General features: G+C 42.7%; 6 protein-coding genes across 6 annotated transcripts; 2 read left to right on the top strand and 4 right to left on the bottom strand.

The window, feature by feature from the left end:
• Positions 1 to 323: 323 nt before the first annotated feature.
• Positions 324 to 632, bottom strand: BJ212DRAFT_1246106 (uncharacterized protein; the record flags this gene model as incomplete). The annotated part of the gene is made up of 1 exon (XM_041329658.1): positions 324 to 632. A coding segment is annotated over one exon (309 nt), but the record flags the coding sequence as incomplete, so codon positions are not given.
• A 57-nt stretch (positions 633 to 689) lies between these two features.
• BJ212DRAFT_1444800 (uncharacterized protein) lies at positions 690 to 1,437 on the bottom strand (the record flags this gene model as incomplete). The annotated part of the gene is made up of 2 exons (XM_041338008.1): positions 690 to 1,282; positions 1,311 to 1,437. The coding sequence occupies 2 exons, from the start codon at positions 1,435 to 1,437 to the stop codon at positions 690 to 692; spliced, it is 720 nt and encodes a 239-aa protein (XP_041197915.1).
• A 2,224-nt stretch (positions 1,438 to 3,661) lies between these two features.
• Positions 3,662 to 3,974, bottom strand: BJ212DRAFT_1262803 (uncharacterized protein; the record flags this gene model as incomplete). Its single annotated transcript, XM_041330295.1, has 2 exons — positions 3,662 to 3,745; positions 3,795 to 3,974. Coding segments are annotated over 2 exons (264 nt in total), but the record flags the coding sequence as incomplete, so codon positions are not given.
• Positions 3,975 to 7,522: 3,548 nt separating this feature from the next.
• BJ212DRAFT_1296383 (uncharacterized protein) lies at positions 7,523 to 8,384 on the top strand (the record flags this gene model as incomplete). Its single annotated transcript, XM_041332434.1, has 4 exons — positions 7,523 to 7,600; positions 7,630 to 7,650; positions 7,750 to 7,821; positions 7,887 to 8,384. The coding sequence occupies 4 exons, from the start codon at positions 7,523 to 7,525 to the stop codon at positions 8,382 to 8,384; spliced, it is 669 nt and encodes a 222-aa protein (XP_041197913.1).
• A 1,853-nt stretch (positions 8,385 to 10,237) lies between these two features.
• BJ212DRAFT_1262254 (uncharacterized protein) lies at positions 10,238 to 11,079 on the bottom strand (the record flags this gene model as incomplete). The annotated part of the gene is made up of 4 exons (XM_041330250.1): positions 10,238 to 10,399; positions 10,457 to 10,648; positions 10,701 to 10,839; positions 10,889 to 11,079. Coding segments are annotated over 4 exons (684 nt in total), but the record flags the coding sequence as incomplete, so codon positions are not given.
• A 2,686-nt stretch (positions 11,080 to 13,765) lies between these two features.
• BJ212DRAFT_1296381 (uncharacterized protein) lies at positions 13,766 to 16,375 on the top strand (the record flags this gene model as incomplete). The annotated part of the gene is made up of 9 exons (XM_041332433.1): positions 13,766 to 14,182; positions 14,259 to 14,276; positions 14,610 to 14,636; positions 14,701 to 15,330; positions 15,383 to 15,511; positions 15,620 to 15,771; positions 15,799 to 15,857; positions 16,015 to 16,028; positions 16,082 to 16,375. 9 exons carry the CDS (start codon positions 13,766 to 13,768, stop codon positions 16,373 to 16,375), a joined length of 1,740 nt encoding a protein of 579 aa, XP_041197911.1.
• Positions 16,376 to 17,338: the final 963 nt, after the last annotated feature.

The raw sequence follows: 17,338 nt of genomic DNA, 5'->3' as shown, positions 1-17,338 counted from the left end.
TGATGACAATGAAGGTACTGTGAACGCTGGATTGGGATCCTTAGGTACACAAGTTGATATGCAGTCATCCAAAAACCTCAGCAATCTGTCTTTAAAATCCTCATCATGGGTGTTGAACACTCTCTGCTTGATTTCATTTAGATCAAGACCCCCTTCTACCCATACAAACATATGACAGTGTAAAGAACCATGTCCTTGAGCTTCCACACAGCCATAATGTGCTTTGATGACTCCAAGTGCTTCTCCCTCGAACTTCAAATCCTTGTGACCAGAACCTGACAATGTTCAAATGCTACATCTATCTCTGAACCCACGAGGAACTTCACTATAGGAGTGTATACATCGGCAGGAATCATTGTCACATAAAAACTCAGCAAACCCTGCTCAATCATCAACCCTCTCATCTCATTCCTCATAATCACTCTCAAAGCTGATGAGCCAGGAGCATGGCACATCACCAAATTAACCTGCCTTAGAAGCTCTCTAACCTTTTTTTCTTCGGGTGTAAATGCAAAAGTGTGGTTGCCTTTGGCAATATGGTCTGAAATGTTAGATACTGCTGCTGGAGATACCATTGCGAAATCGGCAAATGAATCAAAGTTAGTACACTTTACTTTCAAACTTGCATGGAGAAGCATTTCACATCACTGAATAACATTAAACACCATGAATGGAAATGAGTAATGCTCTTAAAAATGCATGTCATGGAGTGCAAAGAAATGCTTAATGTGACACTTGAGCGAAAGCTTCTCTTTATGGCTTGGATCTTCAAACCCCCCAATACCATATGGGAACAAGGATGGATACATCAATGGGAAGAGAACCAGTTTAGAAAATTCATTTACTGGCTGTTTTCCATGTGGGATCTGAATAAATCCATCCTGTTTGCTCTTCATATGTTTCATAGCCACAGCCTGTAATCCATGAGCTGGAGCATTTGGATCAATGTCCATAACAATGACCTTATTGAAAATGCCTTCCATCCACTCAGTGTCCACAGGGAAATTGTCAATTCCATCATACTGCGAAGTCAACGATTTGTGTTGCTCAGAAGTCTGTACATGTTCTACATGAATGGGAACAATGTCAGACTCAGATAATGTGTCAATATTTTCATGATCAACAGTAACATCATGATAATGCTTGTTATTATCCTTAAGCCACAACAATGCATCTCTAACCTTCTCCCTATGCACAATCAACGGTGTAGCATGCTTTCTCAACCATTCACAGGTAGGTGGCAAACTTCCCACAAATAATACACATATTGGCATTAACACATCTTGCATAGGAGGAGGAAGAATGTCCACTAAATGCAAAGGATTTTGAGGATATGATCACATGTCCTTTCATCCCTCTTTGCACATTTAGCACAGCCACACCTGACAACTCCTTCAAATGAATGATCCATGACTTGGCACAGTGCTGTGCAATCATGGACTCCTGTACAATAGACAATCCTTGTAACTGTGGTGGTACATCACCAAACAATGTATGATTGGCTAAAGAGAGAGCAGGAGTCTGTCCACTCCAAAGACTTCCCAAACAACCTTAACAAAACTGGAACAAATCCATTGAAGAACCATCTGTTAAAACTCCATCTCTACACAATAGCATACCATCTAACAATGTTCCTGGAACCAACTCACTATCAATATTACATCCCCAACTAGGATCAATAACATCACCATATTCTCTGCATCTCTGATCCGGTGGGAACAGAATTTTTTTGTCAACATTCTTTGCCTTCTTTTCCACCATTTCTCAAGCAAAAATATTCTCTGCACATGACACACATGCAACCACTTGAAGTTGATGACTTGAAGTCTCCTCCCTAAACATTCTGATCAATTTTTCTTTCAACACCATGGACACAGGTTCTGGCCATTCTTCAGCTATTCATCTTTGTGCCTCAGCTACTTCTAATCAATGTTGACTCCTTGATTGTGAAGACAAAGTATTGATTCCCTTCAAAAGTTGCTTCACAAAATGTTTTTAGAAATTTCCCAAGTTGTGCCAGTCCAGCATCACAGTCAAATGGGATGTTCAATGCTGTTAATAATCTATGCAAAGGCCTCAGTTGAATGGTCTCTGTGATAGACCCAAGAACATGACATTGTAAACCTAATCTCCATTCCTCTATCTCTGTGTTATCATCATCAACATTGTATCGACTCACAATTGTAAAACACCCAACTTGTTTATCCTCTAATGCGCACATTCCATAACCAAAATGATAACTCAAGTGATCAATAAGAACATCTTTCAAACCCTCAACCAACAGACTGTGTATAGCACATACAGATACAAGAGACTGTCTTGGAAGACTCATCAAATTCTGACAACATTGGCCAACATCCTCAGCTTCCAACAAAAATGCCTGTGCGGGTCAAAAAGCTGCAATCAACATCTGCTATCATGTGGTGGAGGCACTCTCATCAAACCCACAGAATGTGCCACTTGGAATAAATGCCCCACAGTGACTTCAAGACCACTCACCAGTTGCAAGACAATGAAAGAACTCATATTGAGCTGTGATGATACTCTGACAATCACAGCCGTTGCCTGACGACTCCGAAGGGATACACCAGCTTCCAACCAACAAGTGATGCAACATCCATTGTCTCACAGACAACAATCCTCCATTGTGAGGTAAGCCATGAGACATTGCGATGTTTTGTAAGAACTCTATGTTGCTGGAAAATAAAGATCTCATACCAATTTGACAATTGACATCCATGAATAAATTTATTAACATACTTTCTGCTTGCAATTGAATGTGGGATAGTGCACATTGACCATCATCATCAGGAAAAGTGCAGAGTGACCTGAATCACCTGATTTCAGACCATCCAGGCTAGCAGGTGGCGTACTGGTGGCAGATGAATCTGTCAGCATCAGGCAAGCTATCTGGTACCTGATCGGATTCAGATAGCCTTCGGATGCGAACCAGGCACATATCAGCTGCTAATCAGATGAATATCAGATGTGAAAAAGACATCAATTTTTAATGCAGAATCTACAAATACACCTTGTATACATAGTGATGAAAAAGTCCAGTTCACAAAAATTGGCAAATGCTGAACTGGATCATCAGATAGGATGGATGCACAGAATTTCATGGACAATGGCATCCAAGTATGGGAGGCTGGCCTTCAATTGGTCATATGTTGGATCAGTGCCCAATGCAAGCAGTTCCTCTCTGAAGCAGGTTTGGACATTGGGGTGTCACAATAGCTCAATCAGTGCCCACTGATCATCATATGAATAGCATGCACAGACATAATCACAAAGTAAACCTACCATAAGATTGACTGTCAATGAAAAGTCAGTGTGATAGCAATAGACAAAAAACCAACTCACTGGATATCATCTCATAACCCACAATAAGCAAGGTCTTCATCTGCAGGATGTCAGTTTGCAAATAATGGTTGTGGTACATAGTCTCCACAGACCTGAGCCACTACTCCCTCCTTCAACATATGAAGCTCAGCATCCTGGCCTTCAGATTTAAGTGATGACCATGTTAATCAAGAGACCACAATGAACCTCTCAGAAAGCGCACTCAACAATCCGATGATGGACTTCTCCTCATCTCTCCCGCTCATATCCACATCCTTTTCTCGGCAGCTGTGAATCAATAAATCATTAGATATTTCTTTCAATAAGTTGCTGGCATGAGGAAAAGAGCTGAATAGTACCTCCTGTGGTCTTCACCCTGAGACCATAATAGCCCTTGGCCCATCTGACAAGAGATGTCAGACAGACAAGATAAGATGATGACATTAACATACTGATGCCTCCATAAGTACCAATGCAAGGGGCATCAGCACATATGTCCATGTCTCTTGGGCATAGCAATGTGCTATAGCTCTTGGGTCAGACAGTACAATTCTAGTCTGTTCAAGGACACCCAGAATCATATATGCAACCCCATATTCTGTTGCCCAGTGTTCATACATTTCAGCACTATCTTAGGATGAGGCAAGGTTGTGCAAAACACTATATATGAAGCTGGTGCGAGGAGGACCACACAGTTGAGTCATCTTCACTTGCCAGCGAAATGCACTTGAGAGTTTGACAAAAGCCCATAATGCAGCAAACAAACAAGTGACATTGAATGTGCCAACCGAGTGTATGGTTGTCCAAAGACTTGATGGAGAGGGTAAAGGGATTGTAGTATACCTAAGTTAAACTGAGCATTAAAAGTGCTAATGTGGAGGGTGGGGTTTAAGACGGAACTGGTACTAGATTTTATTTGTTAGTTCAAAAACATGGTAGTAGCAAGAGGTCTGAGATGCACTGTGGCAGCCACCAAACCAAGCGTGTCTTAATGTGATAGATCATGAGGATGATGAAACAAATACAAAGGTGATATGGAGTGACTCACTTTCAAGTATTTTTTCCTTCCAAGTTGTGTTGAAAATTTTTGTTGTGGTGTGTTTGATTCAAATTGAGTCTAGTCTGTGTGCTGCAAAGTGGTACTCGCAATGTCCTCCCCATTTTTCACCTCTCTTAAGACTCACAGAAAATGCTCAATCACCTACTATGTACATTATGTACATATCCTGGCTGTCCACACTTTTATAAGGGACAACATGGTTAGATGAATGCTAATGAAATTGTGTTTTGACCAGACCATCTCAGATTGTGTTCAGGCTCACCAGTGTGCACAGGGCAATTGGAGTAAGATTGTCAGGCATCATATATCATATATCATATGTTAGTCTGTTGTGGTAATTGAATCACAAGACTGAGATTTGAGCATGTTTTGTTTGTTATGCATGAGAATAAAATACCTACCAGACCTCCAGGATATCCAGGTTGCTGCCAGGACATTCAGGTAGTGACAAGGTGGTGTCAGGCCTTTGCACATTTGCTGATGATCTGAACCATGATCATTATTAAGTCTGTGAATCATATCAGGACAAGTAATCTCATTAGATGTCAAAGACATGTGTGATAAATGGCGTTCCAATGCTGATTTTCCACATGGTCATTAGCAATGACAGATGATCAACTTTTTTTTTAGAACACTCACCATTATGTGCAGACACCATTCACCAATGACGACTATCATCTCAAACAACATTACAAGATGATGCCCAATTCAAACCAGCAACTACATCGAACAATTGCTCGCCATCTTGAATGATATGGAACAAAGTCTTGACCATATAATTTTCACCTTCGAATGGCATTGAAAGCACCCCACAAATACTGTTGCCAACAACAACAGGTCAGAATGTCCTCGCCAGTGACAACATTATAGTCCCAACCGGAATCACAGGATCCACAACACTCATCACCTCACGATTGTTAAATAAATGCAGCATAGAAAATGATTGCAGATGTTCCCAGAATCAATGCGGCAGAAACAAGATACCTACTGAGTGAAATGTACAATCCACACCCAGATTATATAAGTGCTTTTTTCTCGCCTGTGGGAGAAAAAATAGTCCACCACTAAAACCCACTACACAGGGTAGTGGGAATAAAAAAAACCAAACCTAGCAAGAGTTATGATTTTTACCGATATATTTCCGAGTCACATCAACATGGTCGCCAACCTTCAGCAAGGGAAGTTCATTTCCTTGTTACATGCACTATGCAATAAACATATGCATTGTGCCATAAAAAGGAGGCTGGGGATTATCCAGAAAGACTTCTGCATCCACATTTGAATTGGATCCAGAGTCTGGACTTGTAAACAGTACCATGATTCAATCATGTCTCTCAGGTTACAGTCCATCTTGACACTCATCTGTTGTGCAAAATCATGGCTCCACACTCTGCTGACAGGTAAACCTTGTTACAACCACATATGCCCCTATTCATTTTCCTCTTTCTTACCATGTATTACGTCACGAGCTGCATGATGCTGCCATTAGACTTATCTCTGACTCACACCTTGTATTACATCACAACCGCTGTCACCATTGCTAGATGACCTATTCTTGCTATCGCTTACACATTTCTTATCTCTGACTCATTCCATTCTCATGTCTGCCCTAAAGCACAGTAGTTCACTATAAATAGTCCTCCTGTACACTTTAGCTCTTTACTTTAATCTTACTAGGTTTTACCTGAAACATCCTTCGCTTGAGACCTCCAATCTCTTGTCGTCTGAACCGTACTTTAAGTTAGAAGCACTCCTTCTAACTTAGCTTACACCAAATGCTTGACTTATCATCTTGCATAGAATCTCAACAGAGGTCCTGACTCTTATCGAGTTGTCTGTTGTTAGAACTATCCTAGTTCATAACAAACCTACTGAGTGTGAGTCCACTACATGTCACATTTTCTGATGTCCAAGTGCTCCAGCCTCCAGCACATCAGTACTAGTGCTGCTGTGGTCTGGTCCAGAACCATGGTTCAAACCAGACTTTTGATCTGGTTCTCTGTGGTTCAGTCCATGGTTCTCATGTCAGCCAGAACCAGACCGGAAATTGGTTCTCAGTTCTAGGTCCTCCCTAATGGTTTGGTTCTGGTTCAGCCTTCCCAAACCATTCCGAACCCTTGTCAATTTTGCCTTCCTGACTGACCTTTGGGAGTTTCACTACCTTCAGCCAGGATTTGCACTATCAGTTAATCAGGCTGCCTTTAGCTTTTTTGATGTAAGTACTAACTACTGACACATTTTAGTACATATACATTACAGTCGTTCTGGCCTGGCATTAGATCACCTGATATCTTTGTGAGTGATTCACCAGTTTCTCTGTGCCATACAATGACCTCTCCACCTTTATTAATATCACTGCTTGCTATCAATTGCCCATCTCATGATACCACCAATGTCCACACATGTCCCTTCATCTTCTTTAACACAACACATGTCTTCAAGTCCCATAGATGAAGTGCCTTGTCAAGTGAGGCTTTAATTATCAACCATCTATTGGCGAAAACTGCGACTGCCCTTACCCAGTCTTCATGACATTTGAACTCTTGCAGGTGGATGGCAGTAGGCATGGTCGAGGTGGACTTTGGAGGGATTGTGGGTGTCTTTCTCTAAGCTACACTCTGAAGTACATGTTTTGTATGCTTTATACTTCACTGCATCAACCCATTCATCTCCATAATTACTGGTTCAAGTGACACAACAATGAAGACATGGAATACTGAAACCTGGCAGCTACAGGGAAATACAATACAGTGCAGTAGTCAGGTCTACTGTGGTCGGTGTTCACCATCAGGTGAGCTTCTTGCTGTCACAACATACAACAATGTCATAGCCATCACCGAACAGCATATAACAGTCTTAACTTCCCCGCATGCATCCCTTTCCCACTTTTAAGCTCAGCCTTGTCAGTTTGATCTTCTCCTCATCACGTCTTCAACATGTTAACTTTTGGATTTTTAGTGTATTAGCTCTCCTTTATTAACACTTTGTATCAAATGCAGACGAATGGAAGCATTATGGACCACTGCTGAACTTGGAGCACCACAATAACCTTCAACATATGGGAAAGGCTTGAGAGGATGGGCTTTTGACAATCGAGCAGTGCAGAGCATTTAGATATTCATGCATCACTGGGCATCGGCACTCATGATCGTGATTCCACTCATACCTACTGTGCATCGAGAAGTATCACTTGTCAAGGTATGCATCTTCACTCACACCAATTTCAGAACAGAGAGGTGCACTTGCTGGTATGTGAGATACCAGTGAAAACTTCTGGGGAGGGCGTTGCTACCATCATCTTGCTTGATGGCACTGATGTTGACAAAGATATTTATATTTTCTTGCAGTATTCCTTTGCAGAGCTAGCAAGTCACCATACTGATTTTTCTCAGTCATCAAAAGATGATCTTGCAAAGCTGGTGAGCCAAGTGGGGTCTCACAACTCTTGTCACTTCTTGGCCCTGGTTTGGACAGGGGTGTACAGACAACACTGATACAGCTATGGTCTGTCATGGATATCCCTACAGACAGCACTCACCCAATGAATATCTATCACTCATCCATTCATGACTACATTTATGACCCCTCCAACTGCGGCCTCCCTCAAGTATGCAACATCACATCACCCCACTCCTTACTTGCACATTTGTCTCTCCACTTGATGACAGAGATTACAGAAAGCACGGCTCTCTTGGATGCACTCTCAGAACTGGAGAAACAGATTAGCCACCAGAGCCACTGTCAGTTCTCATTTGTATGCTATGGCTTCGAGGAGATCATGCTTCAGATTTACAATATTGGCTGGGGACCATGGATGGGTGTGCTGACCACAAATGGGCAAACTGGCTGCAGACTGCGGGAGGATGAGACTGGTTGTAGACCATTACCAACGACCTACCTTATAAGCTTGCTCAATCACATAACCTATGCTAACAATCTCCACTTGATGAGACACTTGGGTGGTTTGAGAGAGCAGCAGTAGAAGCAGAGGAGCATGCAGCTGCTATGTTGGACTACTCAATGTCACGTAGATCTACCATCAGTGAACCAGTGAACAGATGAAAATGTCATAGTTAACTTTGTATTGGTAACAATCACAACAATCAACATAAATGTGGTGGGGGGTTTACTTGGAAATGTTTGACCTTACAAAGGAAAGATGAATTTGTAAACAAACCAGTCAAGTTATCCTACCCTCTATGCATCATTTTATACGTGATCTGGTCTATCAATGAAAGATGTGATGTGAGCTAATGGAATAAATTGTGGATTCATAATCATTGAGACACACATCAAGGTCGCCACTGACAAGAGTGTGACACCCTTGCACAATGCCACAGAGTGTAAAATCATGCGTTGCATGAATGAGTAGAGTTAAACTACAGCCCTGGACATTTGAGATCATCTGGCTCGTGATGTGTGCATGTCATTCTGATGCTAGGCATCAGCAATATGTCGAAGAAGATGCATGCTGTGACAAAGCTCTGAGTATGTTACCTAAATGGAACACTAGGCATATCTCAGATATTTTGGTGCATCATTATGAAAATAGATGCAATGTTGCACACTGGCACTATTACTTACTTCGAAAAACAACAACACGACTGTCTCAATGTCAAGACGAGGTAAACATTAGCACATACCTGAAGACTTGTGACTTGCCAAGAAACTCTGAACTCTACAGGAAAAATCTTCTACCAAGAAGGCCATCAGGAACTAATGTTAAGGCACTTGGTTCTTGTACTGCCTTCATGGAGCAATTCAGTACATTCAGATCAGCTTTGCCCAAGCCATAAAATGGCAACAATATTTTTCCCCATGTTCCACTGAAAAAAAAAATTCAATAACTGGGCATCAACATGATGATCCATGGCTTGACTAGATTGGGAACTTGGTTGGATGATTCAGCTATTAACTGAAATGGATTTCCATATTCCAATGTCTGCCATAATTCCTTCACCCACTAGTTGTCACTGCAGGCATGCACAGAGTGAACTTCCCTGTTGCTTGCCAGGGTTGGATGTCAAAATATATCTGTTAGCCATTAGCATGTTGGATGATATGATATTTTGTCTATCAACCAATTGCATTTTGTTGGAGATCATGCATACTCTCCTTGACCAATGGAGTTGGAGGTAGAAGGCTTTTGATGGCTGATCATGAAGCCACACAGCATACTGTTGTTGGCACAGTCGTCACTACAATGGTATAAAATGAGCATTTTCTTGCTGTTTGAGAGTGCTGGATGTTGCAATAAATTTAATAGGTAATAGGGTGCTGACCAGTATGAGATCTGGACTATTAACCGATCACATTCAGTTGGAGATTGAGCATAAACTTCTTGAGTTGGAGGTAGAAAACGTTTGATGGCTGATCCCAAAACCACACAGCACACTGTTGTTAGTGCAGGTATATCTACAATGGTACAAAATGAGCATTCTCTTGAGCATTGAATGTTGCAATAAATATCATAGTTATTGGTGTATTGAACAGCATGAAATGTCATGATGATCATCCCTCAATGACCTCCAATCTGAAACAAGAGCAAACAATTTGACATTGCAATTCAATTATTATTGTAGATGTAATTGCGGAATATCATATAAGTATGGGCACTAAGTAAGCATGCGAAAGGAGGGGGTGATGGTTAAGTACAATGAGCATTAATCTGAGTCAAAAGTGGCATCCTCGAGCACCTTCCTCTGCTCTGCAAGTGCATTGACAGACATCCAGGATACGACCTCCAGTGTCAGGTCCTCGCAATGGTTTGTTTCAAAAATTTTCCTGAAATAGCAAGGTCAGCTGCCATCCAATACTTGAGCACCGACAAAGTTATTACCTAGTCCACCATTCTAAAAGCTTATCAACCCTATGTTTTGTGACAGGACCAGGAACATTCTCAAAAAAGTCTATGATGTTGTTCCAGAATGCTTCGTAGTTGAAGTCGCCATCCATGGTCTGCCAAGATGTGACATTTGATAGAGCAAAACAAACCTGCTGCTCAAACTTGTTTAGATGCAGGACATCAATATGATAGCTGATAAAATTTCTCACTTGACAAGCAACATAAGCTATAGAACGAGGTGTAACCTTCTTCATACTGATGATTGAGGTGACACATGTCTTAACCTTCGCCTGGTCTGATTTCCGCCGGGTGCGCCTGTTGTTCTCAATGATGTTAGCACTGTCACCATCACCTTCAACTTCTTTCACAGAGGAAGGAGACATGAAAATGGCTTTGAAAGCCTGCAGCACAATGAGAAAAATGATATCATGACTGCATTCACAAGCCACTCACCAGAACCAGAAGTTTGGATTTTAGAAGCCCTTCCTCAAGGCTGTTGCAGTTCACTGTGTACTTTTCATACAAAAAAAGCAGCCAAGAGTTTTCTGACACAATGTATTCTGTTATTTTGTCATGAATGCCAGCCTTGACACTGGTTCAGTGTCAACGTCCTGTGCAAGTCTAGAAAGGTTAACTCTTACCAGTCTTGATCCCAGTCCCACTTGGCAGGGCAGAGTAACTTGCCACAGATGTTGCTTGCAAAGCCATGCAAGTGCTTGTCATCAGGCCTGATCAGAGGAGACAGACAAAAGTCTTGATTGACCCATGTGGCGACAAGGTCCTTGAGGCAGGAGGTGTTGTCACTGTGAGCTGCATCAGCTCCTTTCTTGAGCTATTGAGCAATTAGCCAGCAAAATTTTATTTGCCAGTGGTATTGCAGACCTTTCTTAACATGTCTTCACATTCTTTATAGCCAAGATCCCCAAGATTTGTGTGAAGCCATGGAAGCACCCACGATAATTCAATGTAGCCACACTGCAGATGATCTTCTCTGAAATTATAATAAGATTAAAATGATGTAGAAAAACTGATGACCTACATTGGCATGCATTCCTCCAGTAGTTGCTTGTACCAGCGATTGTTTTCAGCAATTAAGTCTTCCAAGCTTGTGTAAAGGACTACCAGTCAACAGATTGCCCTACCTTGTGCAACAAAGTGGGTCATCTTTCTTTACCTTCAAATCAATGTTGGTCTAGTAAAGGTGGCAACAAGGGCAAGCCTACCTCTGCTTCATTCCCCTCTCTTGTTGCATCCTCTCGAGCTCATCTTCTAAGGCGGCAATGTGATGCTTGGCCCTTGCATCAGCAGTGGTAGGCATGGCCCCAGAGGGATTTGGTATGTGTTCAGAACCTGTATCGTCATTAGACACTAACTCAGAAGTGTTAGGATCGAGAGATGCCATGGCAGTGGAGTGACTCAGAGTGGGAACGTTGATGCACAATGGAAGAGTGGGTTGAAGTGAACAAGCAAGGTGAAATGGGAAGGGGGAAAATGACAAAGTGAGCCTGTCATGGTGATCAAGCAAGGCTATAAGGAACCCTTTATATGTTCAATGTTCACTAGCCTGAGAGCCAGGCCATGATGATAAATGAATATTTATGTGCCAGGACATATGCACCTGGGTTTAATGCACCAGAGTATATTACTTCCATTAGTTGGAAAGGCTCTGCCGTCAATCTTTTCAAGGGCAATCACCATAAATGGATGTTTACATCCCACACTTAGTACCACTGATCATTGTCATGGTATGATACTCACGTTCGAGTTGGTCGCCCTGCCAGTGACGATCGTTGTTGATTTGTTCAAGTTGACACACAGCAGTGGCTTTGCATTCTTTTATTTTGACAACTGTAACATTTTGATGAAAAAATATAAAGATAAAGGTAAGGGATGCTTAACATCATGTGTGCCACAGTAAACTTGAAGTCAGCCCGGGATCCATCATGATTGAGCTCAAGTTGTCTTACTACTAGTAGTACTAGATTTGAAAGTCTGGAACTCCAACTCCCACCAAGTTCTGCCAGTGCCAGTGGTACTACTAGTAGATTGTCCAAGTCCAAGTCAACTTGAAGTCAGTCAGGACTAGCCTGAGTCTGAGGCCGGTGAGGGCCCAAGGACTAAATCCGAGTCAGTCACAGGAGTCAACTTGAACTTGTTGGTGGGCCATCAACACTACTAAAGTCACGGTAATACTAGTCACGGTGGTAGTAAGTAGCTACTACTAGTAGTACTAGCAGTAGTAACCAACAGCAACCGTAACAGTGCAAATGCCAAATTTCACAGATGTGGCGGCTGCAGAGTCTGCCAGAAATTAAAACTTGGGATTTGATGAGAAAATTTGAAAAGAGCCATCGGCAAGGGGTGCCAAGGTGGACTGGGTCATGCTGAGGTTGCCACTACAGTAGGCCCCCTCAGGTTGTGGCCACAGTGATCAAATACCATGACAGGACTCTTCCAAGTCTGAGTCCAAGTCAACAGCTGACTAAATCATTAAGGTAACTAGTCAGGTTGTAAACTTGAAGGTCATTCTGGTCCCTCATCATTATCATTGCTCAGGCTATGATTTGCTTCATGATCAACTTGGAGAACAAACCGCTTAACTTCAGGCATATTGATCATCTGCCTTTTGAAATTGTACTAGGACTTACTCACCTGTTACTGTGGTTTTGATCAAGTCAAGTTTGTCCAACAGTGGCCGCATCATGGTTGAACTTGATAAGCTCTGAGTTGACTCTGGAAGTTGAGTGGAATCATCCAGGAGGTATGATTATAGAAGCAAGTCATCTGTAAGACGTGAACAGCACAGGTCATCTTCATCACAAATGACCTCAGGGACTGACTGCCAACTTGAGCCAGTGAGCCTATCACAGTGAGGCTCATGATTCACACTGGCAGGGGTAGTAGTAGCCTAAGGTTATAGCATTCCAAAAACGCTAAGTCTTTCAAACTCCAAACTCCAGAGTCCACTGATCTCCATAGTGCTATATGGCTCTGCAGCTGCCAGCAACTGGTTCCTTAGTCACTGACATGAAAGCTAGTCATAAAACAACATTGGGCCCTAGGTGCTCACCTTCATGCCATTGTCAGGAGGGTCGTGACCATGTGAGTGCCATGTCTGAATTGCCAGAAGTTTCACTGATCACCAAATGTGCAGACTCAGACCACCGATAAAGTAATAGGCAGCCACATCACAAGGAGACATGCTACTTGGTGGTCTGCTGCTGCTGGCAACCAAACACACCCTTGTTCTAAGGGACATATATCTCATTCTATGAATCCACTTCAGGATCCTGCTTCTTATCCACCAACCACTGTCATCCATTGTATGGCTGGATATACCCAAACTAGCAGCAAATTGGGGACATGTGTAAAGCCTGGTGGACTGGCACCAACAGATCTTTGTTTCACAGGAAAGTCCCTTACAAGAAGTCACCAAAGTGACCTGTCTCTAGTGGACCCAGAATCTGCAAGTCCAAACTTCCTTTTCCCAGCATGTTTTTGTTGGTTCACAAGCTGTTATGCAGTGCAAGGATGTCCTGAAATGTGGTTTAATGCGCATGACAGATGATGCCATTCAGCAAGCCACTCTCACAAAGCAGGCCTCACGTGAACCCAGTCACCTCTGTGTCATATTAACAGTGTGGGAGATAGAAGAGGCAGAACGCCATGCGGAACTCCTACATCTGCTGCAGCACAACAATATGGAAATATACAAGGAAGCCAACGACGAGGCTTCCTTGTTTGAGAAGCTCTTATCGGACTGGTCCTCGACAGAAGTGCAAAATGACCTTAAACTCAACCTGGCATCCTACCACAATGATTTGACATCGTTGGCCAACACAGATCAACTACTTGATAAATTTGAGAACCATGCTCAAGATCGCAACCTCATTATATCACAAGAAGAATTTGCAAGGGACCTAAAAACCTTGATGGTCACCTAAGATGGACTTAGAGGTGATGAGGAGGAGAGTGAAACTGATGAGAGCGCTTACAATTCCAATATGTCAGACTGTCACAGTTGTTAAGGTATGCATTCTAATCAGCATAGAAACCCCACATGGGCAGCTGACGTACTGTTGTAGCTATTTGTATCACTATTGCAAGGACATCTCCACAAGTGCCTGATAATCCATGCTCCTGAGTTGCCTTTTTGTAAAGTGTAGTATGATTTTTTGTAGTGCTTTTCAAATTATGTCATGGATAATGATGTATTGCCGTCAAATCAGATGAACTATAGATCATTGTTATCTATCAGTGAAGCATACTCGACCACGAGCTAAGTTTCATATCAACTAGCCATGATATTTGTCCTCACACTCACCTTGCTTTTCCCCTCCCCCCACACTCATGGCCTCCAAGTCAAAGAAGGGCAAAGGAAAAGCAAAGGTATGGGTCTGCCTTACATTCAAGAGTATTAGTTCATTAATGAAACACCAAGTAGCAAACACAGAGGGTGTCTCCCTCTGACTCATACTACAGATCTGGGTATGATGTTAACTTGAATGATCAATCTGGCATGGGCATCAACCCTTCAAGCTCCTATGATGCATCATTTGGTGTCCCAGTCCCATCCATGCAACCTGATCGTCACGATAACATCATCATCCCTCCTGACACCAACTTTGCTGCTCTCAACACCAACATCGGCGCTGCTCCCAACTCCAATGTTCCCCCCTACAATCCATACTTTGCTGCACCCAATCCATACTTTGCCACTGCACCCAATCAATACTTTGCTGCACCTGGCCCTAACATCATTCCCCTCAATCCCTGCATTGCTTATCGCAATGCCAACTTCACTCCACCCAATCCTAATTTCATTCCACTCAACCCTCACCCCCCTGCCCCTAGCAGCACTGCCCTCAACATCATTGCCCCCTGTCCTCAGTTGGCTATCAACACTGCTGCTCTTGAGCTAGTGATGGAATCCTGCAGAAAGCTGCTGTTTTGGCGCCAATGGGCAACTGAAGGACATGCATCAGTTCGCAGCCAACCATATGATTTGATGGCATGTCAAAGGTCATTATGCAATGACCACTCGCAAGCTTGGCAAGGTGAGTTTGAGGGTGAGGTTTCAATGGTATGTTTCAGTTTCACTGGTGCTGTAAAAAATCTTAATGTTCACTGCCCAGCCTGAGGGTATGCCAGGGGTTCCAGGACTCGATATGAGGGTACTGCTCCCTCACCTGACAGCAGGCTGTTCTATGTCAGGTTCAACAGGGGGGCCCTCTGTGGCGGTCCTTCTGACAGTGGAATCTGAGGTGGGACCTTTGAGGCAGAACACATGTCATCCAGCACAAGCACAAACTACAGACCAGTTGCCTGGCGAGACCGCTGCATCAAAGCTAACTTGACTTTTATCCAACCAGATAAATGATCAAGCATGCGACAAGATCAAAAGTCTGCTTTTGAACGACAACTTTATGTTGCATAGGGATGTGCTAGTATTAGCGATGAACAACGCCATCGTCAAAGCCATGATGAAGAATATTAGCAATCAAGGCAGGCACTTGCTTGTTTTGTCAATAAATACCTCACGTTGCATTAGACACTGCAAACAAATGGATTTTGAAGAACAGTGGAAAGGCAAGAAAGAGCCTCAGGATGGTCCCCATGAATCTCCAAAATGAGGTCAAATGTTTGGCACGTGCAATTGTCTTAGGCTCATGGGGTCTTTCACTGGGGCTTGACGAACAAGTGCAGGATATTGTAGCCCACTGATCTGCTCTCATCAATGCCCTCACTGAAAATTATGATCATGTAGACTTGGCAGTGGCAGTAAGCTTTTCATTTTTAAACTGTGGATACAACATGAATTAACGACTACTCAGCCCTTTGGACATGTGTCTGTTGCACAAATGGTCCAAGCAATCATTAGACAGTTTTGCTGTCACCTTCCTGATAACAATGACAATATCAATGTCGACAATATTGTCGCATTTGTGGTGACCATGCTATGGTTTGCATTGAGAGAATTTTCGAATGGGACATACATACTGTCTGAGTTTGTTGCCGAGGGGGAGAGAGCAATGTACAATGAAGTCTTAAATCGCATTAAGGAACTCAATGAAACCAACTTAGAGTTTTACCTTCTTACGATCAAACACATCTTCAAGTTACTATAGAACTACTACTAGTACATGACAGTAGATCTGTTTCAAGTTGTCATCCAATCTGTATGCAACGTCTTCTGTCATGGTAAGGGTGTTGATGAGCCATTGCCCCACAATATATGTATCTTATCATTCTGAAGACCACCCATAGCTTGAGGTCGAAGTGTCACTGTACTGTATGCTGATAAGTCCACCTTCAACTTGAAGTACACCACTGACTGCCACCAGGCTCTGGTATAGCTCTGAACTTCAGATATCTGCCACAGGGTTTTCTCGCAGCTTGTGTGAGAGGACTTGCTTACAAATATGATCGGCTGGCGGAATTCAAAAAAGTAAGCTGGACAGGAATCAAACTCCAGGGCTTGCAGCCAGTAGCATCAATACATTTGACAGAATAACAGCTTGGCCACAAGGGCTTGCATTTCTGGGATGTCAAAGTATATACAACACCCACCTCTCACAATTTACACCATTCCAATCCCTCCTGAAGTACACCAAGGCCCACTGAAGTTAAATATAATATATTTCTACCCTTCTGGCCATTTTTACATTAAATATATATGTGTTGCAATATGTGTTGTATCAAGTCTAGACAGATGGGACTTGTGAAAAGTGGTGGCAAAATGCCAGAAGGCAGACATACTTCGACATCCTGGAAATACAAGCCCTTGTGGCGAAGTCATTATTGTGTCAATTGTATTGATGCTACCAGCTGCAAGCCCTTGAGTTCGATTCCTGTCCAGCTTACTTTTTCGAATTCCACTAGCTGATCATATTTGTAAGCAAGTCCTCTCACACAGGCTGTGAGAAAACCCTGTGGCAGATATCTGAAGTTCAGAGCTATACCAGAGCCTGACAGCAGTCAGTGGTGTAACTCAGGCTTGCCTCCAAGTCAAATTCAAGTTGTGAGGGTGTGACACTCCATCACAGGTACAGTAGTAACTTGAACTTCAGGTGCAAACCATTTTCCAAGAC

The sequence above is a fragment of the Suillus subaureus genome (genome assembly GCF_016647635.1).
Source record: "Suillus subaureus strain MN1 chromosome Unknown BJ212scaffold_4, whole genome shotgun sequence".
NCBI lineage: Eukaryota > Fungi > Basidiomycota > Agaricomycetes > Boletales > Suillaceae > Suillus > Suillus subaureus.
This window is presented reverse-complemented; position numbering and strand designations above follow the sequence as displayed.